Source organism: Hemiscyllium ocellatum, chromosome 4, assembly GCF_020745735.1.
Source record: "Hemiscyllium ocellatum isolate sHemOce1 chromosome 4, sHemOce1.pat.X.cur, whole genome shotgun sequence".
Classification (NCBI taxonomy): Eukaryota; Metazoa; Chordata; class Chondrichthyes; order Orectolobiformes; family Hemiscylliidae; genus Hemiscyllium; species Hemiscyllium ocellatum.
Window position 1 is genome coordinate 19,352,766 of NC_083404.1, and position 24,595 is coordinate 19,377,360.

The 24,595-nt window shown below is 39.7% G+C and overlaps 1 protein-coding gene across 3 annotated transcripts; it reads left to right on the forward strand.

Annotated features, from left to right (window-relative positions):
• The first annotated feature begins 234 nt into the window (after positions 1-234).
• On the forward strand, positions 235-24,003 carry gata6 (GATA binding protein 6). 3 transcript variants are annotated; one of them, XM_060824167.1, is made up of 8 exons: positions 235-322; positions 1,936-2,831; positions 11,401-11,567; positions 12,882-12,932; positions 19,324-19,449; positions 19,889-19,976; positions 20,072-20,193; positions 22,953-24,003. In XM_060824167.1, the coding sequence occupies exons 2-8, from the start codon at positions 1,973-1,975 to the stop codon at positions 23,013-23,015; spliced, it is 1,476 nt and encodes a 491-aa protein (XP_060680150.1). In that variant the 5' UTR covers positions 235-322; positions 1,936-1,972; the 3' UTR covers positions 23,016-24,003. The 3 variants fall into 3 exon arrangements, with proteins under 3 accessions (XP_060680150.1, XP_060680152.1, XP_060680151.1); XM_060824168.1 differs by lacking the exon at positions 235-322 and adding an exon at positions 871-981; XM_060824169.1 differs by lacking the exon at positions 12,882-12,932.
• Positions 24,004-24,595: the final 592 nt, after the last annotated feature.

The following is a 24,595-nucleotide window of genomic DNA, read 5'->3' on the forward strand; positions in this document are numbered from 1 at the left end:
ACCTATCTAGGGGGATTGGAGATATAAACGAATCGCGCAGAACACCACCAAGTCTGTCTGTGGGTCAGTTCTGCAGGGGTCATGGTGTATGTTAAGAGCTGACACCGCGGTGGAGGCGCTGCAGAGTCTGTGTTTAGTCAGCACTGTGTGAATCCAATCAGCATCTCCAGTTTTCCAGTGAATTGTGTTCAAGGCGCTGCCTCCTCTCAAATAGCCCAGCAGAGAGCAGAACCACGCACTCTACCACCCAGCACCTAGACACACTGGTCTTAAGGCACACTGGACTTCTCCAAACACCTAACTGATGGCAAACCACCATTAGGTCGGCACTTTTCTTTCCACACTCTTCTAGATGCTGAGAGGTCTGGTTCAAGTGTAGAATGACGGCTGTGATAGTACGCGGATCTTTTTGTGGTTATTTATCGTGCGTTTGGTTCTTATCTGTTCTAGTTCTTATCTCGGAGTTATCTTACACTAGTCTGGCGTAACTAAGACATATTACTTACTGTTCGTTTTGGGCCTACCTCTATCGATGTGTGGTTTCTGTAATTCCTGATGAACTGATCTCTCGAAACCTCAGCCCTTTTCGCTGCTATGGAGAGAGCTAATGGCTTTCGAGTTAGCAAGCTGCCGATATGTCTCGGAGCAGTTCGGTCCAGGTCCCTGGTTATGAAGGGGGTATTATAAGGAGGTCGTACTGGCTTTAACGCCGTGGCGACGTTCATCTCATTTTATACATTTCTATAACGACAGAAAGCTGTGTCGGGGGAAGCGGCGGAAACAGGTCTCAGCATGTTCCGACACTCGCTCCCATTCTGGACCTGTTTAGGAGGGAATGCGATTGCTCTTTATAACCTAAACTTTAAAGGCAGGATTTGGGATGATTTAGATCGGTGTAGGGTGAAATTCGGGGCAAGTTAGCCAGGTGGGTGAAAGGTACAACGTTGAGTAGCGAAGTCTGGTGAATTATGTTGTCGGATGGTAAGTTTGCTCTTTCTGACTTTCCACTGTTTAATCTCGAAGCCGATTAACTTCATATTAAAAACCTTGTTTTGCGGGCTGGGGGCTGATTTTTTTCCGCCTGAAACGCAACCACTGTTTTATTTTCTCGATCACGCCGCACTTTTGTTTTGTTAGTCAGCCCCCCAAGTGGTTATATTAGATATCTGATGAATAAATGCAGCGAACCATGTCGTATCGGAGTCGATACAGTCAGAGCTGAACAGAATGTGTACTGTCTGCTTTACTTGATCTCTGTTGAAAAGCGCTACTTTAGCTTCAGGGTGATTTCATAATCAGCAATTACACGCTACCAGCTTCAGGACACTTCATAGACGTCCAAATTCAACATGTGTGATAACCAAAGTAATAGTTTTATTTCTAATGTTACACTGGATACTTGTTCTTTCCCATTCTGCCCTTTTAACTCATCTAATTTTTAAATTGAATATCTGTGTTCTCTTTAAACTGGGGACGCATTAAAATCCCTGTCTGTATCTTGGTCCGCGGCTTTAATCACTTTAAACTTTTGAGAGGAAGTGAACGCCATTGATCAATGCTCTAAAGTACTTTTGGACTATTTATACCTCATCATAGGTGCACAAAGCATCTCCAGGCCCTAACAAATCCTGTCAATTCTTTATGGAAATCAGTAGCTCAGATATTCGGAATCATTTTATGAAGTCAAACTGTGCTGGGGGAAGGGGGGAAGAAAAACAGACATGCCAAATTGCTGGAACGTTTGTTTTTAAGAAGATGTTTAAGTGTCTGATCCTATTGTTCGTTTTGTCTGGTGGGCGACATCATGATAATAGCGGGCTCGAGTTAATTGAATTAACAACTGACTGGAGAATTGCTGTCTTGCTGTGAGTGTGTTTTTCTGCCCCCTATTGTTATTCACTCTTACTGTGTTATTTCTTTCGGGTTGCTCCCCAGGACCCCGTTTGTGGCGTTTAGATTGCTCAGAACCTGGATGGACCTGAATGAACCCGAGTGGTCAAACGTGGCAAAACAGCTAACGTCGGCAGTGGCGGACCAGCCTTACCTCAAATTTGCCGGTCGCTCTCAGCGCGAAGGAGACGGACGCTCGGGATCGGAAGACAGCCTGAGACTAGAGGCATCTTCGGCCAACAGTCTGGACACGGACAGGCACAGGCTTGTACAGGAGAGACCAGTGGACACCTACTTTGGACAGAGCTCGGAAGAGCTTGTACCTTTTATAACGGATCTGGATCAAACAGGCAAACTGTTCCTGCCCAGAGGAATAAAGAGGGAATTTGTGACACCTCCGTCGATTGAAATGTACCAAGGTTTGCCTGTGGCAGCTGCCCAGGGTCCCAGTGCGTACCCTCACGATGTTCCTAACAATTTCATGCACTCCACTACGAGTTCTCCGGTCTACGTTCCTACTACCAGGGTTAGCACCATGATCCAAAGCATCCCCTATCTCCAGGGCAGCGGCTCAAGTCAACAGAGTCACCCCGTGACTAACCACTCGGTCTGGACTCAGCCTGCCACAGACAGCTCAACCTATAGCTCCAGCAGTCCTCACCATATGGTTTCCAGCCGATTCTCCTTCTCCCCGAGCCCTCCCATTTCCAACGGAGCTGCTCGGGATTCCGGCTACAGTAACAGTCTGAATATGAACGGCAGAGATCAGTACCCTAGCCCTTTGGCCAGGCCTCTTAATGGATCTTACCCCAGCCCTTACACTTCTTACGTTGGGCCACAGTTGACTTCAGCTTGGACAGCAGCGGGATCTTTTGAAAACTCAATGCTGCACAGCTTGCAAGGCAGACCGACAGCTCTACCCGTCCGAGGACCCAACGGAGGTAAGTCAACCCTTGGTAGTGCTTGAAAACATCAGTGTCGGGCTCATGAACACATTAACTCACTCTGGTCCGGTCTATGGCCTGAAATTGTGTCCTTGGCTTTTATCTTCAAAAATCTAACAAATGTTATAATTTGGTGTGTTAAAATCGAGGAGCCACTATTGCGAATATTAAATCTCCTGACGTATTTTCGGATTTCTCTGAAATTTCTGAATCTTATCTACCAAGGAGGTGTTCTTCAATCTGTGACTGTAAATTAACCAATATTCTTGGGCAACGTATATTATTGGACCATCAGTAAACAGTGTAATGAAAACAGAAGCCAAAATCGAGAGGAATCAATTTGTAATGGACATAATCAGAACAAAATGGGAGTTTGTAGTATGTAGGATCAGTTGGCCTACCCAGTATTCTTGCAGTGACAATTACCATAGCAGCATATAACAGGATAAACCAACATCTGTCCTGATCCGTTACAAATGGTTACAAACTTCGGTGATATTCAAGAATATTCGAGGGCAATGTCGAAATTAAACATTTTGTCAATGAATTCTTAGGGTATTGGATAGAAAGAGAGATAGAGACATATCCACAGACATCCCAAATTGTTGAAATATACCATTGGTAATCGACAGGAACTACTGCAATCGAGACTTGTGTTGTAATCTGAAATGGCTAAACATGCTAGTCAGTAATACAGTACACTGACAATTCCTGCTATTCTGATACACCACATCTGGTCACGTTGTGTGCATTAAACTTCTTAATAAATTTACAATATCTCACATTCGAGTCATAGAGATGTACAACACGGCAACAGGCCCTTCTGTCCTACTCGTCCATACCGACCAGATATCCCAAATTAATTTAGTCCCATTTGACATCACTTGGCCTACATCCTTCTAAACTCTTCCTATTCGCAGACCCATCCGGATGCTTTTCATATGTTGTAATTGTACCAGCCCCCACCACTTCCTTTGGCAGCTCATTCCATACATGCACCATCTTCTGCGTGAAGATCCTTTTCAAGTCTTTCCCCTCTCACCTTAAACCTATGCCTTCTGGGACTCCCACAGTATATTTGCAAAGTACGATTTTGCTGTTCAAACTAGATTTTGGTGGATAACCGTATAAGTAATGAAGCCATGTCACACCATGTAAACATGTTTTGGTTGGCGATCTCTCAGAGTACAGATTTCCCATGCAAAAATAAAATTGAGTACTGTCATTCCTATTCATTGAGACTTCAGACCTCGTCATATTCTGGAGTAAAGGCTGAATTAAACTGCTGCATTGTGAAAATGTGCAGGTTGTGATGGTCCTAATCGATGCCTAACTGGATGCAGCAGATTGTGTCGTGAACGTTTGCTGTTTGAGAGTCGCCATAGTCTTACCAAACCGTAAGGCTTCTTTCTCCTTACTCAGAGAGAGAGAGAGAGACGGCTGGTGGTGATTTAACCTGAGGGCTGCCATTCCTCAGGCAAGAGAAGAGCCCTTCATAGGCAAAAATCAGTGGTAATGAGAATCGAACTTACGCTGTTAGCACTACACTGTTTTACAACCCAACCATAAGCTAAACTAACCCTAAGCATAATTGGGCTGCACAAAATAGTAACAAGATAATTTAAAACCTTGCAGTTCTGTTATGTTTTTGAAATTTTAAAGGCTTTATGTTTATTTGTATGACCATGTGGGATTTAGCAATGAAAACAAGTTGGACCACGGGATTCCACCGGTTTAATTTGCCCGATAATTATAAATTGGTTGGTAGCGTCGTGTGTTCTTGTGAAAGGCTGTGTAATGTTTCAATCACATTCTGGTACCTTCGAACTGCTTTTGATAAAGGGAAACGATTGATTTGAACAGGAAAATGAATTATCAAGGCAGACAGACCAAATCATGTTATAAGTAAGTAAGTATTTCAACGACGTCAAATCTGAATAATCTTAAGGCAAATTGAAATTATCGGGAAAGTTTCTAAACCTATAATTTAAAATTAATAACACACTACGACATTCTCTTAAACGAATAAAAATTCCGCCCCTCTGCCATATATAGTAGCAAGCAGATAAAACATGAGAACTTTGACTTTGGCCAGACAAAATTCTCCTCAACATTGTCTGCATCTTTTTTTTACCTTTTCCCCTCTAAAACTTTAATCTCTACGTAGTAATCGACTTCAATTAATAATATCTTACAACCAAAAATAAAGCGAATCCAAAGGGATCGCGTGTTTTCTTTTTTCACCGACGATCACTTACCAAAAACAGCAATTTCCTTTTCCTGAACATTTCTTTAGTTCTTTAGTAAAAGATGATCCAATGTTACAAGCTCCCGGAGTCTGTGCAACCCTTTCCTTCTGAATATAACTTGTTGATAGGTTTTTACCTGAACATAGTCGAGAGTGTGATGCTGGAAAAGCACAGCAGATCAGGCAGCATCGTAGAAGCAGAAGAATCGATGATTCGGGCGAGAGCCCTTCATCAGGAACATGAGTATTACACGTCACCTGAACATGAATAGTAATTGCCCTATAAACGACAACAAACCACTGGGAAATGTTTAAATACCAAAATCATCCGTAAGAATTTGAGACACTCAGAGTTTAGGGTGAACATTAAATATATATAAAAAAGACCATTCAGCCTTCCTAGCCTGTTCCTCCATTCCATAGGATCATGGATGATCATCCAACTCAATCCCCTGTTCCCACTTTTCCCCCATAGCTTTTGTTCTATTTAACTGAACTATATGGGAGAATGTCGTCATTAAATAATTCTCTGCTAGACCAAAACACATTGCAGAGTTGAATTGTGTTGCCTTTAAAAAGGTCTTTCTTATAATGTTTTGGTTTGCACTTTTAAAACTCAGCAATAATGTCAGCCTACAATCCAGAATCCTATGCACTCAGTAAGGTTTTGGAGGGGAAGTCATAGAACATAGAACATTAGAGCGCAGTACAGGCTCTTCGGCCCTCGATGTTGCGCCGACCTATCATACCAATCTGAAGCCCATCTAACCTATACTATTCCATGTATGTCCATATGCTTGTCCAATGACGACTTAAATGCCTTAATCAGTGATCACAGTGATCATTTTTAATTCTTTCATAACAATAAACGGCAGAATTACATTATGTAATCACTTTGTGTAATTGTGAATGCTCGATTGCATATTCTTGCCGCTGGTTTCTGGATCTCCTCGGCCAAAGGGATGGTTTAGGGTTAAGGATGGCATGCGGCGGGCCATAAAATTGCCTTGTTAGCCTCAATTAGCGGAAAATTGGCTGCACAACTGCTACTTAGGTCAAACCACTAATTAGAGTAAAGTTTAATTTCTTCAAAACGCTCCTAATTAATGACATTAGTCATGCTTATCTTGTCTGACCTGATCTTGAAGGATAAAATAACTTTTAGAAGACAATGACACAATGGTTTGGAACAAAGGCAAATCTAACATCAGTCGCAATGACTAAATATTAACTCAGAAGTGATAGGTTTAGACATTTGTAAGAATCTAGAGCTTTGGAAAATCAAATAGATTTCATTATTTGGATATTCCGCAATGGACATTTTGCAATGCGTTTTCAAGCCTCTGTATATTGAAACTATGTTGCCTTCATTGCAAAATCAATGGGTTAGTGCCCCCTTCCCACTAACGTTGAATCTTTTGGTCAGTACGTTAAGGGTAAGAGAAACCTAACTTTACTTAGATCAAAGATTTATTTAAGACTCACTTCCCACTGAGCTGAATCAAAGGAAACTAAATAAATATCAACTTTTACTCTTTGGAACAGTTGGCAACTAGAAATGTTTGAACCAGACAAAAACAAGTTGACGTTTTACTTTCAGTAGTTGCCACTACTAACATTAAAGTTCACACTTGCTATTGAAACAACCCTTCATTTGGAGAGATCTAATTTACATTCCAGAGGAATATGATGAAAGCAGCTAAACTAACGCAGATCTATGCTGAAGCTGACTAAATAATGGGTGCAGCATCCCGCAGTAGGCCAGGGATTTTTTTTCACCTCACAAGACGCCATTTCTACGAAACAGAATTTTTCAGAGGTAGTGTTTTTACTAGGGCCAGATTGCTAATCAAAAGAACTTATATGGACGAACGATGTTGTAGTCAATCGCGCTTTTCAGTCAGAGCAACACACATTCCCTGAAACTATGCGTGATATTTGGTGTGATTTCAAGAAATGGAGGCATGAAATGTGGCCTAGTTTATTTGTATTGTACATTAATTCATCCTGACACCTTTTGATAAATAATTCGGAATAAATGTTATTACTCCCCCCCTTGGGGACGCGGGCGACAGTGCAGCGATAGAAACATTGGATTCATCAACATTTTGGTATATTTCCTGCAAAACTCGGAAACTCTTCCCACGTTTTCCTGGAATGATGGCGGAGCCAGTTAAATCGGTGAAACTACAATCAGTTCCCCCCCCCCCCCCCCCAGTTTACAAAATGTGGTGCAGATTGTATGCTGCATGCACTGAATCATGTTTCGCCTCCCAGATATAAATTCCGTTGAACGGTCTAAACTGACGTTCAAAACAGCACAAAGGCTTACGATTTAATGGGCAATATTTTGAATGCTGAACTAACAATGAATTGTCAATGTTTCTTCGTTAGGATTTAATTTATTCGCCTGATTTATTCAGCATTTGCTGCGTTTATCTGGAATTCCAGAGCCCGCAAGACTCTACTTTTTTGTCGGTTTTGATTGCAATAAAACTCCACTTTTTACAAAAGTGTGAGGGCCTGGATAATCGCGTCAGTATCAATTCGTATTTGCCAGCTCATCAGCGCATTGTTACTCTCTTCAGTCAGTTACCATCACAAGGTACATGTGGGAACGATGGTGCTAAATCAATTAACTTCTAAACAACCCGCAAAGTAAACTGTTCTGTTGTGGAAACATCGCAACTTATTTGCAGATAGCGATGATGCAGCAATTGCTGTGAAATACAGAGCGAAAGAAGGCCATTCTCTCTGGGCTGTTGGGCTCATGTTTGTTGTTTTAGTAATCAGTCTGGGAGATTATACCCTCAAACAGTTACTTGTTGTGGAGACTTGTCGGTTACATGCACATTTTCTGAACAATTTTGCAGCACTTGCGTTCCAAGGCTCGACTCCTCACAGTGTTTCGATTGGTCACTTTCGAGAGAGGAATCTAAAAATAGGAAAGAAAAGAGCTCTATCTAAATGTTTCGTTGGAAATTAGCAAGTGGCTTTAATAAGTACTGTGTTATTAGGTAACTCACTAAAGGATGACTTCGTTTATGGATCCCACGAGGATTCCCTGGTGCATTCATCATCATTATTAACGAGGACAATTGCAAGAAAGTCCAGCCGTCTTGGTTGATGGCATTATAGCGCTATTGATTTACAGCCTGAAGCCGTGGGTCGTGCACTGCTATGAGGACTGAGAAAAGCACGTGCTCTTTCATTTGAACAATTAGACAAGAGACGGCTTTGCTGTGGCCTTCCTGCAGTGTGGCCAGTGGAAGTGGTGACGCTTGTGTGCAATTTTCATTGCGCACAATAGGGCTACGTTCTTGTCTTGTTTTTTATATTGCTCAAGAATGCCAAACCTATTACATTGGCCGTAAGTCAGAGAAAATGTTGTATCAAGGTCAGGCTGGCCAGCATCAGTGCAAAGGGAATATAGGTTCTCGGTTTGGAGGGAGCCTTGGGCCAGAATCAATAGTATTCCCTGTACGTGCAAGGGCGAGAAAAGTGAAAATTAGATCCTGAAATGTGATCATCTCTGTCACTTCAGATAATTTAAAAAAAATAAAACTTCCAACGTCAGGTGCAAGCAATGCTGGGCTATTGAACAAAACTCTCCAGCTATCATATTTGTACTGAAGTAATGCCGTCCTCTGATGTAGTCTCTCTAATGTACTCTCCAACTTCTGCTGCAATGTTTTTCTTTTTCAAGCAGTCTGTCGGTATTTCATGGAGACCTTAAGCTTCCTTTTCGTTCCTTATTATCTCTGCAAATATGTGCTTTTGGAAGATGTTTTATTTATTTTTAAATTTCAAGAGAAAAAAAACTACCAAAGAAAATAACCTCCAATTAGCAAGAGACGAAAAGTTAAAAACAAGAATAGGTGACATGTTCCCTTCACAGAATCATACAGCACAGAAGAGGCACTTCGGGCCCATTTATTCTGTACCGCTAAAAGTACGTTTCTACCGATACTAGTCTGTTGTGATATATTTAATTAGCGAACTTTCACAAAAGAAAATAAAATCAACAGGGACGAGGATAATCTCAGATAGATAAAACGAGAGGCCTTCTTGAAGCTAGATATACTACCCTCCCAACTACCTTAATTGGGTCTGGATGCATATCCAACGTTAAATGTTTCACCAGTTTACCGACATGCCTCACTTTATGATATACAGTATTCCTGATGAAGGGCTTATGCTCGAAACGTCGAATTCTCTATTCCTGAGATGCTGCCTGGCCTGCTGTGCTTTGACCAGCAACACATTTGCAGATCAGATGGTTCACAGCCTTGCTTTTACTGATCGGTCTAAAGGGAGTTTTTGGTCAGATTTGGGCTGATACAAATCATGAAGTCATATCGAAAAAAAAACATTGATAACGAATTATGAGTATCTATTAAATAGGAAGAAATTATCCCGTTCATTTAAAATGATTCAGATAAACAGAGGACAATAAACAGCGGAATAGGTCAATCATTGTTTTTAGAATTAACATCCTGACAGTGTGGAAACAGTCTCTTCGGCCCAACAAGCCTACACCACTTTCGAAGTTTAACCCACCCAGACCCATTCCCCTACACCGTTATCCTGTAATTACTCCTTACGAATTCACCTAGCTTACCCATCCTGAACACTATGGGGCTTTAGCATGGCCAACCTGCTCGTCATTGGATGATGGGGAGAAACCCACGGGGAGAATGTGCAAACACCACACAGACAATCGCCCGAGGCTAGAATCGAACCCGGGTCCGAACGCTGTCAGTACTAACACTGAGCCACCATGCCGCCCTCGCATGTTCAAAATGCTCAGGAGTTGAGAGAAGCCCAGTAGTCTGCAGTAACACTATTTCGTTAACAATTTAAAAGAAGTATCCCCCTCCCCCCGTCAAACACCGGCACCTCCAAATCGTTAAAAAGTCGAACTTTTTATTTTGAGTGTGCACCGTGGCAAACAAAATAGCCGAATTGCGGTGCTAGCTGACCAGGTCAGAAGTTGAGAAAGAGGGAGTTGGAGGTATACAATCAACAATAAAACTGCTTGGACCAGGCACTAAATGGGGTATAACCTCAGGCGAGTAGCAAATCCCAGTCTTTTCCAGCAAGCATGTGTATTCATCGGAGAAATCTAAGATATAAAACTTCCTGCAATTAGACTGTCCTACTTACAATGGTACTTCTGAATTTCCTCTCGGCTATTTTACTGCAGAAAAAAAGTCAGTTTATTTTAAGGCATTATCGCTGAGAGAGTGGGAGCTGAGCGTGGCTAAGTACTTAAGACCGTTGAAGTCTTTATTTCTTTATTTTTCAACTTAATTCTAAGAAGGACTGTGATGTTTGACTTTTAACCTTATTTTCTACTTTATACGAAGATGTTTAACTTTTAACATTCTTTACTTTTCTACTTTGTACCTAAGATTTTGTACCCAGATAGCTTGTACCGAAGATGGCGCTGGGAATGGGGACACTGTACACTTTTTCACTGTCCTCCTGTACTTGTGATGTGGAGATGCCGGTGTTGGACTGGGGTGTACAACGTTACACATCACACAACACCAGGTTATAGTCCAACAGGTTTAATTGGAAACACACTAGCTTTCGGAGCGACGCTCCTTCATCAGGTGATAGTGGAGGGCTCGATCATAACAGAAATTATAGCAAACATTTACAGTGTGATGTAACTGAAATTATACATTGAAAAACTGATTGTCTGTTAAGCCTTTCATCTGTTAGAATACAGTGATAGTTTCACTTCTTTCATGTGTAAATCACAAAACCCTTTTTCTTAAAGTTGCATTCTCGGGTTAGCTGTTAACAATGGTGATAGCTAGACAATACGTTGAAGCTAGACAGTTTTAACTCCTGTACTTGAGTACACATGAAAATAAAATCAAATTCGAATTCTAGTCAGCACAGTGGAGAGAGGAATTTCAGACGTATGTGTTCTCCCTTATTAAGTGTTTGCAAGATAACATTACATTTATCCGGAAACATAATTAGCATTTATTTATTTTAAAAAGAAAATAAAATGCTGAAATTCTTCACTTCTGGGGAAATTGAGGACATTTGATTGAATACTTTGAAAACATTCGAGAAGTTTGCGAATCCCTTTTATTTTCCCTTTAAATTAACCTCAGAAGTTCATGCCCTTTGATGGTATTTATCTTAAAAATGTCAAACTTGTACAAAACGTGTACACGTTTAATAAACAATGGAAATAGAGCGCAAAGTTATATTTTCGATGGTTGGTGCAATGTTTCACTGTCCTTAATTCCATCAATAACTTGGCCTTATTTCTGTTTGTGGGGATGTGGATGACAGAGCTGTTGGAAGAGCTTTCCGAGGCCCGGGAGTGTGTGAATTGTGGCTCCATGTCCACTCCCCTGTGGCGACGCGATGGCACTGGGCACTACTTATGCAACGCCTGCGGTTTGTACCATAAGATGAACGGACTCAGCCGACCTCTTATCAAACCTCAGAAGAGAATGGTAAGCGACCTATGTAACTCTTGCCAGTGTAATCCAGATACAGCAGGTACTACTGATAAGAAAGTCAGATAACCTGACTCGATAAGGCAGCAAACGTCCCAAGAACACGGATCAAAGTGTAATACGAAGGGAGGGAAAATTGCATTTTTGCCTTTGGGATTTGTAAACATTTAGATGGGCTATTTGTCCAATCACCCGATTATTTAAAAGATCCTTTTGCGATTGTGAAGTATAGCTTTTACTATTAACACTCTTATTACTCAACACCATAAACAGAACTTAACCTTGACATGTATTTATCAGGTAAGGTCTCACCTACAACAAACAGTATCTCAGCATTTGTAGCTACAACATTATTCATATACAATCTGGTTCGGCAATCATGCACTGAAATGTATTCATCCAATCTATGTTTTGTATTATTCGTCTGTCTCCCCCCCCCCCCCCCCCCAGATTTTCTTAAATCCCTGACATTCACAGAAAAACGCAACAGGGAAGGAATGTTTAACGATAATGGTTTATTCCCAACAGGGAAGCTGATAAATACAAAGAAGCTAAAATTAATGGGGAAAAAAACCAAACAACATTGGCCTCAAATACTCAACGGGCCTGTCACTATTAAAGAACTAAGTTGTGACGTTCGGGCTCTACTGAGTTCTCATTCCAAAACATACGGGGTCAAATAAAATTCTACTTTTCCCCGTTTCTCTTAATCCCCAGGGCCAACCAGCCAATCATCTTTACTTTTACATGAAAATGCTTTATTTTTAAATGAAAATGGAAATAGTTTCTCTGATAGTCGAAGAACCCAAGACCAAAAACATGTGATTCGCACAATGGGAATTTCCGAACGAGTTGGTGAAGGCTTTTCTGATGATGGAGTAAAATGTGTCTGACCAAAACAGAAACGATTATTCATGTGTGGCCCATCAAACCGAGACTTTGTTAAAATGGTGTTAATTAGTTTTCTTTTAATCACTGATTCTTCCCCCCCAGCCTCACCCCACTCGGCCGACTGACAGTCCCCTTTATAAATGTGTAACAAAACACTTTTGGGAGTCTTTCAATTCTGGGAGAACACTTGTCCTATCTTTACATTTAATGAGACACAACAGGATTGAAATTGTGTCTGTGTCGGCAAGGGACTGGGAGCCTCTGCCAGGATAAAATAAAAGATTGCAATCAGACACTCGATTTTCCAGTTTATTTTCTGAATGGATAGTGGTAGCTGACGAGTTTAGGATTTGTTGTGAGACTGCAGGGAACATTTAGCGCCGATATATTACACGATGGCATTTTGTTTTTGATTTATAGCAAGATATATCAAGTCTGGATCTAAGGGGCAACGCGGCGAGAACTGATAAAGTAAGACGATTTAAAATGTTGAACATATAATTAAATGTCGACCCACCCAATTATTCATCAATAAACTTTGAACCGTAACCAGATTGAACGTGAGTTTTCCAGTTTGAATACGATCCTGATGTGACGCAATTGGAAATAGGATTGGGGTGTGTATGTGAATGAAACCTGACACTTAAAATCCTCGGGTTAATAATCCACCAACGTCCAAATGGCAATTCGAAATAGAAGATACCTGGGATCCAATTTCGAATTGAAAATGCACGGAATATTCCAGCTTCCTAGGTTACTTGAGTGAAATCTTGCTCCATTTGGTACCAACCTGTAGTATGAGGCTCTCACAGAATTGGATAATATTCAAATTGACAAAAAATAGTCGAGCTTTTCATTGGTTGTAGGTACTTACTTTTCATAACCAGACAAGCACCGGCTGGGGTGGTTATATTCCTAGCAGTTTTTTTTAATAGCAAGAATTAACTAAGTGAAAGGTATAAAACTGTATCTATTGAAAATATCTTAAGTTGCCCAAATGTATGTTTTTGAAATGTTGTTCTTCCTAAACAGCTGCAATAATGCAAAGCAAGATTAATCTACAATGGAATGCTTTTGCTCATTTATGTCCGATAATCTGATATTAGAAAATACAGAACTGTGAATGCTGGGGGTCTGAAACAAACAGAAGCAGAAGTTACTGGAGAAACTCAGCAGGTCTGTTGACATCTGTGGAGAGAGAAACAGAGTTAACCTTCTGAATCCAAGGTCAGAAGACAGACAACACCAGGTTATAGTCCAACAGGTTTACTTGAAATCACAAAATTTAGAAGCACTGCTCCTGTGCCATTTCACCTGATGAAGGAGCAGGGCTCTGAAAGCTTGTGATTTCAAAAAATCTGTTGAGTTATAACCTGGTGTCATCTGACATCTGACCTTGTCCACCTCACTCCAACACTGGCACCTCCATATCATTCAGACTCCAGAGAACCTTTGTCTGAATGGTCTGAAGGTCACTGGACCCGAATCATTATACCTGTTTCTCTCTCCACAGATGCAGCCACACTTACTGAGTTTCTCCAGCAGTTTCATTTTTGTTTGTTTTATACCTGCACATTCTTTACTTTCATCTCATCTTGTTATCTGCTTTGCACCACGTACTTTACGTTTATTTATTTATGACGGCACATGTACTATGATGTAAATATGCTTCTACCAGAATGAGCTGCAATTCTACATCACAGCACCACGCAGAGCAGTCAGAGACAACTAAATTAGTGTACCATTATACTGTTTGGGGGAAATGATCTCTCACCAGCATATCTGTTCACCGCTATGCTCATCTTGCAAAATTTAATTGGTTGGTCAGGAATCTTACTACAGGAAAAATGCAACCAACCGGAGCTAAACCTTACATGTTGATTTGATTTATTGTTGTCCCATGTACCTAAAGTACAGTGAAAAATTTATTTTACAAGCAGTACAGTTGGATCATAACAAAAAAGGATGTACAAATCATTGGGTGCCTAGACTGAGTGAGCACAAAGGAGAAAGTGAGGACTGCAGATGCGAGCAATCGGAGTTGAAAAGTGTGGTGCTGGAAAAGCACAGCAGGTCATCCAAGCAGCAGGAGAATTGACATTTCAGGCATAGGCCCTTAATCAGGAATGTGGGAGAGGGGGAAGGGATCTGAGAGATAAATGGGGATGGGTGGAAGGCAACTGGGAAGGGGATAGGTAGATGCAGGTGGGGGTTGTTGGTGATAGGTTGGAGCAGTGTGGAACACATAGTTGGGAAGGAAGCTAGACAGATAGGACAGTTCAAAAGGTCAGTGCCAAGTTGCAGGGTTGAATCTGGGAGTAGGTGGGGGGAAATGGGCAGATGAGGAACCTGGTGAACTCAACATTGATTCTTTGTGGTTGGAGGGTCCCAAGGCTGAAGGTGAGGTATTGTTCCTCCAGGCATCAGGTGGCTAGGATTTGGCAGTGGAAGAGGCAAGTTGAAGTGATCGGCCATATGGCGATGGGAGTTGTTTGGTGCGTGTATCCTACAGATGTTCTCTGGGACACACGCACTAACAAATCTACTACAAACTACCCTTCCTACTCATGCAAGTCCTGGGCCTCGTCCACTGCCAAATCCAAGCCACCCAACATCTGGAAGAAAAACCCCTCACATTCCAGCTTTGGATTCTTGAACCACACAGCATCAACATCGATTTCACCAGTTTCCTTTATCTACCCTTCCCCCACGCCTCATCCCTAGATCCAACCTTCCACATCGGCACCGCCATCTTAAACTGTTCAACCTGTTCCATCTTCCTTCCCATCTATCAGCTCCACCTTGCGCTCCAACCTATCACCTTCACCCTGCCACCTGTATTTACCTATCGCCTTCACAGCTACCTTTCCCCCCCCCCCACCCCCAGCACCACCCCCTCCTATTTATCTCTCAGCTCCCTTTCCCCTTCCCACGTTCCCGATGAAGGGCTTATACCCAAAACATCAATTCTCCTGCTCCTTGGATGCTGCCTGACCTGTTGTACTTTTCCACCGCCACAAAAGCAAGGTCAACATTAGATTGAAAATAGAAACGTCTGTTCAGCAGTCTAATCAGAGGAGGTATGACGCTGGCTGATAGAGGTGGCCTTATTGTCCCTTCCATAAAAGATCTTGGAGTCAGATTGAAAGTAGACTGTGCTTCTTTTATTGTGGTGACATAAAGGCATCTCTCTATGGCAGAATTCAAACCACCATCACATTGGGAAAACACTGAATTCATCTTGTGTTAACAACTCAGCTGTAAAGTTTTAACAGGAAAACTTACTGTTAGTGAGATCTTAGTCTATTTAGGTACTTTTTAATAGAATCTCTCATGAAATTAGATAATCTCCAAATTGACTTTGTGAGGTTTCTGAATGTTATTAGGTGTTGCTAGTCTCATTGAGTCAAATAGCATGGAAACAGATGCTTCGGTCCAACCTGTCCATATTGATTATAAAACCAAACTAAACTAGTCCAACTTGTTTGTGCTTGGTTCATATCTCTCCCAACCTTTCTTATTCATGTACGTATCCAAATATCTTTTAAATGGTCTATATTCACTTCCACTACTTTCTCTGGAAGTTCATTCTATGTGTTAAAATGTTGCCCCTCACATCTTTTTAAAATCTTTCTCCTCCCTCTTTAGAAATATACTTGTTACTCTTGAAATCTCACACCCCTGGGGAAAAGACATCTGCCATCTGCCTTATCTATGCCCCTCATGATTTTATAAATCTCTATAAGGTCGCCCCTCAATCGCCTATCCTCCCAGCCTATCCAACACCTCCATATAACTCAAATCCTCCATTCCCAGCAACATCCTGGTAACTCTTTTCTGAACTGACTCCAGCTTAATAATATCCTTCCTATTAATATTCCAGAAGAGGTTTCCCCAGTATTTTATACGGCCTCAGCATGAGGTCCCAATTCCTATAGTCAAAGGTCTGAGCAATGAAAGCAAGAGCACTAAATGCCTTCTTAACCACTCTGTCAACATGTGATGCAAACTTAAAAAGAATTGTGTACCTGAACTCCTATGTTTCCCTGTTCTGCAACATGACCATGTTTTTCATTATATAAGTTGATAGCCCAATTGGAGCAACATTTCATAGTGTGAACAGTGATGCCTTTTTTTGATAGCGTATTCTTCCAATGGTATTATTTTGCATATTAGCAAATTCTTGGAAATGCAAATTGATAAGGGCATGACATCACCAACAGCAATTGGCATGTCCTGAACGTTGCGTCAATGATTTATCTCTTTAGACAATGCAATTTAAGGACAGAGAAATAAACTCTGCATCACCCCAAATGAAATGGGGTCAATTCCTGTTGAATAAAGCAAACAGATAAAATAAAAGAAGTAGGGAGGGGAAGGAAAAAGAGACAGAAAGGAAAAGAAAGATAAAGAAATAAAATTGCAAATGCTTCAAAAGAACTAGGAACCAACTTTGTAAGTAATACAATTTTATTATTCCATTTCTGGGCCTCCAAGATGAAGTGACAAAGCAGGCCATAAACCATATCATAAAAAGGGTTCTGTGAAATGAATTACCATGCCCACAGGCTTGCAGTGACATTCATTCCTAGTTATAAAACCAACTTCCCAATGAAAAAAACGTCATTGATGTGTTATATTCCTCAAGTTGTTCAGCATGTACCCTGAAGCTATCTTCAGAGACGTAGGAGATTTACAGTACTGGGCTACTCCATCGTGTGTTAGGATTGAATGTCAACAATTGGAGACGTGCAAATGACACCACATTGGTTGCACAGTCTTGATGAGACACAACAGAAAATTGTAAATATACTGAAAACAAGGAGTAAGGAACACACATTAAGAATGAACATGAAGAAGGCCAAGACAATGATAATAAGTAAAGACCTATCCCCAGGAGTGAATTCTTTAGTAAATGGACAAGTCCTCGAGTGAAAAGGTTCTCATGCCTTAATTCACAGATGTGACTGAGATTTGAATGAGGATTGAGGTAGCAAAGGCCACTTTTGTCAGAATGAAGTACCTGTTTAACATCAAAGAAACTGAACCTGAATCTTTGGAGAAGAATGCAGAGGTGTGACATTTTGTGCCTTAGAGATATATAACAAACAAAAGCTATAAATAAGCTCAATGCCTTTCACATGTAGACACATAAGCAAATGTCCTGCATATCCTACAGAGTTAGACTAATAAGCAAGTGCTGGAAATGGCAAGAGGAAATTAACGTATAACATCAAAGGAAGAACGATACATTACTTTGGTCACATCATTAGAATTGGTGGTGGACAGAAACAGCTACCAGGGGTCAGGAAGCAAAATAGTAAGAAAATATAGGAGAGGGAAGGAGTGGAGAAAAATGGATGAAGGATCTCATGGACAAATTATGTTCCACTTTTATGGAATCAATAAGGGCAGAACAAAACAGACTAGAGATGGGGATCCATGGCAATCAACCTTCTAATAAGGATATGGCATCAACAAATGTACAAATAAACAAACAATTTCATGATGTCCAGTGGCTTATGGTGAGCTGGTAACTTTTTTTATATGGCAAGTTTAATGGAGAGAGTGCAAATTATCTGACAATTTCTAATGAATTAGAACTTGTGGCTTAGCTTTATTTTACTGAAAGTTGTCGTGCTTTTCCGCACTAATAATACCACATATCATCAATGAGCAACCATTTTTCCAGCAATATTGTGGACCATTAAAACAAAAATATGTTTTGTTTAGCCATTTAGTAGCTACTCAAACTGTTGTCTGTATAAATACGTGGTTAAGTTAAACCGAAGTCAAATGTGAAGATGAGGTGAGATTGCCTGTTCTGATCTGTGGCCAAAGACTGATCTTGAACCAGTCATATATGCTGTTGCAATGCCAAAACAGTACAATCCTCCAGAAGACAACAATAAAATTCATAAATGGATGTAGAGTAGACCAGGTTGAATATAATCTTTGATAATCCAAGGTGCAACATTTCTTGCCTTTATATATTTTCTGTGTACTTTACTGTTGTGGATAATACCTGATGCATAAGTGCAATGTAACCCTCTGCTGCAACAAAGTTTGGACAAACATCTGACACTATTCTTTTATAATATGGCTCAGATTAATCATCGACCAGCAACAGCAATTGCTTTTCATCTGGAACATATGGGAAAAGTGCCTGTACTGATGTGAAATTTAAATTTAAAAAACTAATAAAAATCCTAATAGTTCTAAATTATGAAGCATTTAATGCATTGTAGTGCTAATGGAGAGCAATTGTGTAGTTTGACTATGGTTCATAGGTAAGTTCACTAGTGGAATAAAAACACTTACAAAGTATTTCTACATGGCGTGTCATAGAGTCATAGAGATGTACAGCATGGAAACAGACCCTTCGGTCCAACCTGTACCACCTGCCAGCACCCGGCCCATATCCCTCCAAACCCTTCCTATTCATATACCCATTCAAATGTGTCTTAAATGTTGCAATTGTACCAGCCTCCACCACTTCCTCTGGCAGCTCATTCCATACACATACCACCCTCTGCGTGAAAAAGTTGCCCCTTAGGTCTCTTTTATATCTTTCCCCTCTCACCCTAAACTTCTGGGGTGGGTGTCCATTAAGGTAGTGTTGCAAATTGAGCAACCTTTAGAATGGATTGCATCAATCTGGTTATTAACCCAACTTCTGCATTGGACATACTGAAAATATTTCAAAGTTTGGCATTTTATAGTCAATTACTGAGCAGTTTTAGAAGTCCAAATTGATGATGTTAACTATGACCAATTATGACTAAAAAAAAACCTTAACTTATTTATGCATCTTGATTATAATGGTCTGCCTTGATAATATTTCTGTATCGTTTTCTTACAGTCTTCATCCAGACGTATTGGTCTGGCTTGTGCCAACTGTCATACAACCACCACCACTTTATGGCGCCGGAATGCAGAAGGAGAGCCAGTTTGCAATGCCTGTGGACTTTACATGAAACTCCATGGGGTATGTCACCTTCTTGCTTCCACTGGGAATGTTTTAACATAGTTACCACGAATTCTTTACCCTGGAAAATATTTTACTAACTTTCTTCAGAAAGTTTTGTTGTTCACCAATGGACACAAAAAGTATATAATAATTGTTTCATTTGTTGAAGACAAAATTTGTTTTTAAATTGTTAACTGTGTATTAATAATTGTCAAGTGAACCAAAAACATTTTATATTGGCTCACTTGGCTCCTATTGGGCATTCATGTTATAATTTTGAGTCAGGAAAGTATTTAATATTTTATAATAATGAAATGTAGTGATTTTAATGTTATATGTTCGTTCAGGTATTGTACATCTTACAATCTGCTAAAACAACTACCTTTCAGTTTTAAATGGTTAATTGTTACTTCGTAATCACTTGAGTTTAACAATATGTTTTCATTTAAATCAATAGGTACCACGGCCTCTGGCAATGAAGAAAGAAGGAATCCAGACTAGGAAAAGAAAACCAAAGAATTTAAACAAGTCCAAGAGTACTTCAAGTGAGTCTGAGATTACTGATTGAAAGGAACTTTAAAATACGTATATTGTAACATTGTCAACCAAATGATTAAATGGCTGACAAAATATTTTGCAGGCACAAGCAATACAGTCACAATGACTCCAACTTCATCATCGTCTTCTGCATCTAATCAAGAGGAGATACCCAGAGTGAAAAGTGGCTCACCCCCTGGTCAGACTACAGTTGCAGCTTCAGGGGCAAGTTTATTAAGCAAATTACCTTTTCTATTTCTATGAATTTCAGTGGTCCTAATAAGGCAAGGAAAATAAAATAATTGTGTTTTTTTTCTTGATGCATAGGAGGCATTTTGGAAGTGTTATGCAAAATATCTTTGGGGTTGCTTTGAAAATTTTTGGTGGGACATCATTTCAAATTTATATCAATCCTTTTGACTCAAATAGCCCCTGCAAACCAGTCTAATTTGGAGAACAGGCTAAACTGATAAGGCAGTCAAATGCCCTGAAAATGAGAAGGATATAAGTCTGTAAATGGGCAGAAAAGTTTCAGGTTAGATTTAATGGGTAAGTAAGGAGCCATTGTTCCCAAATGACCACAAGCATCTTGCTTCATTACAAAAAGACAATTGGCTGTATTTAGGTTGAGGGTAAGAACTCCACAAGCATGGGGCAAAGTGAACTATCACAGCCAATTTAGAGATTCAATCCACAATGTTGACTTTATTCTGCTCCATACCCTAGCTGTCTAGCCAACTGAAATTTTTAATCAAGTGAGCAACAGCTGTAACATTTACAGAGGAACCTCGATTATCTGAATGAAATACTCCCCGCTCGTGGCCTTTGGAGAATCAAGGTTCCTCTGTATTGGAAGTTACAGTACATGGAAACAAAAATAGCATGGGGCATAAATGGTGTCAAAATGCTAGGTAAATTTGGAGAAGTGATTTTGACAGAAATGATTTTAAGTATTTCATAGAATTTACAGCCCAACAAATCTTTGTTTTTTGCTCCCCCTACAAGCCACATCCGATCTTATTTCAGTTCATCCTGGCAACTTACTTCATTTATTATGTGTCCAGTCAATATCAGTTGCAACCAGAAAATCAGTAGAATAGAATACGTTGCTAAATTGGTTGAGTATAAATTGACTGAAGTTATGCTAAAACTGTTCACTATCCTGACCCAAAAACACAAGATATATTATGTTCTTTTTTACTGATAAGTCAAAGAGGGCTGGAAGGTGAGTCTTGGAATAATTTAAGAGACAGTTAGATGTTGGGATTAGCAGACAATAGATTATTCAAGGTTCCTTGACGAATGGCTCCATCACTCATATTTACCTTGTGATCTTTTGTTCTTCTGTTTCTTTACAGTAGCAAGGATAGGAAATCCACTGTGTGGTTTTATAACATGACCAGGAAGCTCAGTGCAAACTTTGAGAAATGATTGAGCTGTAGAAATGTACCAAAATAAATCACGTCAAGGGGAAGTGATGTTGTAATGGGAATCGGGCTAGTAATCCAAAAGAAACCGGGTGGAGCCATGAGTTTGATTACACCATGGTAGATGGTGAAATCTGAATCTAACCCAATATAAATCTGGAATAATAAACTAACCTAATGATGACCATGTAACCACTGTCATTTGTCATTACCTCTAACCATCTGGTTTACTAATATTTACTAAAATGCTTTCTGGAATTAAATTTGCCATCCTTACTTGGTCTGCCTACATGTGACTCCAGATCCATAGCAATGCAGTTGAAATGAACGGCCCTCTGGACAATTAAGGATGCCAGCCAGTGATGTCCACATCCCATGAACGAACTTTTAAAAAAAATGTTCTAACTCTATTAGAACAAAACAATTTCTGTTTCCTTTATTCATGCTGTTTAGCAAGGGCAAAGTTTAGATTATTTCTCTGCTGAAAACTTGTATGATTTTTCCTTCACTAAAAGCTTGAGAAAGGATAAGACTCTCTCCTTTTTAATTAATTTCACATTCAGCTCAATTTGTGACTTGTACAAAAGTTACTGCTACTCAGGTGATTTGATTAGATTACCTACAGTATGGAAACAGGCCCTTTCACCCAACCAACCCTCTGAAGAGTAACCTACCCAGACCCATTTCCCTCTGACGAATGCACTGAACACTATGGGCAATTTGGCATGGCCAATTCGCCTGACCTGCACAACTTTGAATTGTGGGAGGAAACTGGAGTACCCAGAGGAAACCATACACAGGGAGAATGTGCAAACTCCACACAGTCAGTCGCCCAAAGCTGGAATTGAACCTGGGACCCTATGAGGCAGCAGTGCTAACCACTGAGCCACCATGCCACCTCTTTCTTTTCACCTGAGAAGAACTGAAGAAAATGTTTCTGATAATTTTACTGTTTACATTTAATGATAACTAAGTGACACAACATACTTTCAGCATACTCACACACATTAGTCATTAAAAATAAATAAAGCTTTGATTGAATATTATAAGCCCTGTCTCTCAATAAATGATTTTGTACTTCTATTTGAAACCAAAGATGCTTGTCTGATTATTTATCACATGATGGCAGACCATGGAACTTTGGTGTAATCTAGTGCTTTCACTAATCTTTATTGGCTAGTCTGTTTTCAGCAATGTCAGACCAAAGAGAAAGAAACAGCCCAGAAAGCAGTGTAATTACGTTTATACAATAAAAGTCAGGCTTTGCAGGAGTAAATCTAAGATCTATATCTAAGTTTTATGATTCTTAGGATGGGATTGGTAGGGTAGTATGGTTCTGATGGCATTGACATCCCTCCCTTGTGTGTGTGTACATTTTAAAATTATCCTCTCCTCAAATGTTCAGATGTTTTGCCAGTTAAAGCAGAAAAAAATAATCACGAGCAGTAAAAATGGCAAAGTGAATAAAATATTTCTAGCTTTTACAAGATTTGATTGAAGAGGCAATTTGCCAGAATTTCTCTTACTCATTTCTGTCTTCTGACTCCAACTTTGCAGGACTATCAACCTTTCCAGCAGCCAATGTGGACTGATGATGAACAGCTCCATGGAGTCAGATAACAGCACATCTCTGAACATAATTTCTCCCCTATCTCCAAGGAAAGGCACATCCTCCAGCAGTCAGTAAAGCTGCCTGTTTATTTTGGATTTGTTTAGTTTTATTTAACAAAAAGCTGTAATGAGTACTTTCAGAATGCATATGATCCAGTTGCTGAAACACATCCAAAGAAGCAGCTGAGGCATGTTCAACACTATAGTCAAGAGTAGTCTGACATTACTTAATCTTCACCGACATGAGAAATGGAAATGAGCCTCCCACATTACTGGTTGAGTTTGTTCCTACAAATATTCTGAAGGAATCAAATTATGTTTGAAATGACACACTGACAACGGCCATTAGTTAAGAAAATACAAATTCTGAAAGTTCCCATTGCAGTCATTGGCTTTGTACTGGTCAATGTTTTAGAGACAGGGTAACAAGCGGATGTATTCTTCCACATTTAACAACTTCATTGTACAAAACAAAATGCAAATAGCATTGCAGCAATCAGTATTAAATCAAAATGGTTCAAAATTAAACAACCTTCTTCTAGCAATGAATGTAAACCTTCTAAGTTAATGGTACTTGCGTAATTTAAAGATGATAGCTAAGTCCGTATCTGTAACAAGATACTTTATTCATTTTCTATGTTTTAAGAATCATCCGTATAGCCTTTTGGTAGTTTGGGAAAAGAAACATTATGTTAAGAACAAATTTCCTCTCAGGTAAATTCGTTACTGCATTACATTTTGTAAGTTTTGTAAAAAAAAACACAAAAATATTGCCTGGCTATAGGCTAAATATATGCAAGACGAAATGAAATGCAAACTTTACTACCTATGTGATGAAATGTAAATATTTTTCTGAAACAATTGTCTGAGGATTGTTTGGCTCTGATAATGCAAAGTGTATAAAAAGTGACAAACTGGTGTTTAGACCAGTACATGCATTTTTAAAGGTGTATGTCATTGCTTGTATTGTTATTTGTTTCTTGAAAACAGATTAAAAGGTGTCCTTTTTCGAAAATATCATCGGTGCTTTACTTTATACTTCACCACTGTTTTGCCAGTTACAATTTTCAGTGAAATCCAAATTTAGATTAGACAGTGAAGTACAATTGTATACTATTAATGGTTAAGTCTCACTACATCCTTTTATATTTATATATGTGTGTCTTTATCTCATAGAGAAGTTTTTTTTGTTTGAATTTGAAAGTACCTTCCACAAATTCAAACAAGTCACAACGATAACTGATACTAGTCCAACCTCTTTGGTATTAGGTTTAGCATTTGAAAGTTATGGGTGAGAGTTTTCCCTTCTTACTGTGATATTGGCAGCGGTGATAACGTTAGGAACAAATGTCAAGAATAAAAAACTCAGAATCTGGATATCGGGACGACGTTTCCTTATTTTTCCCATAAGAGTTAAATGACAACTTCAGAATCTTGCTATTGACTGGCAACTACTTTATTTATATGCATTTACATCTCATTAAATAGCCTAGATCAGACTGGATGCCTGCTGGCTATAAACTCACCAATGGCATGTCCCTGACATTATTCAACTAGTTATTCACAACAATGTCAATGCATGCTTCATG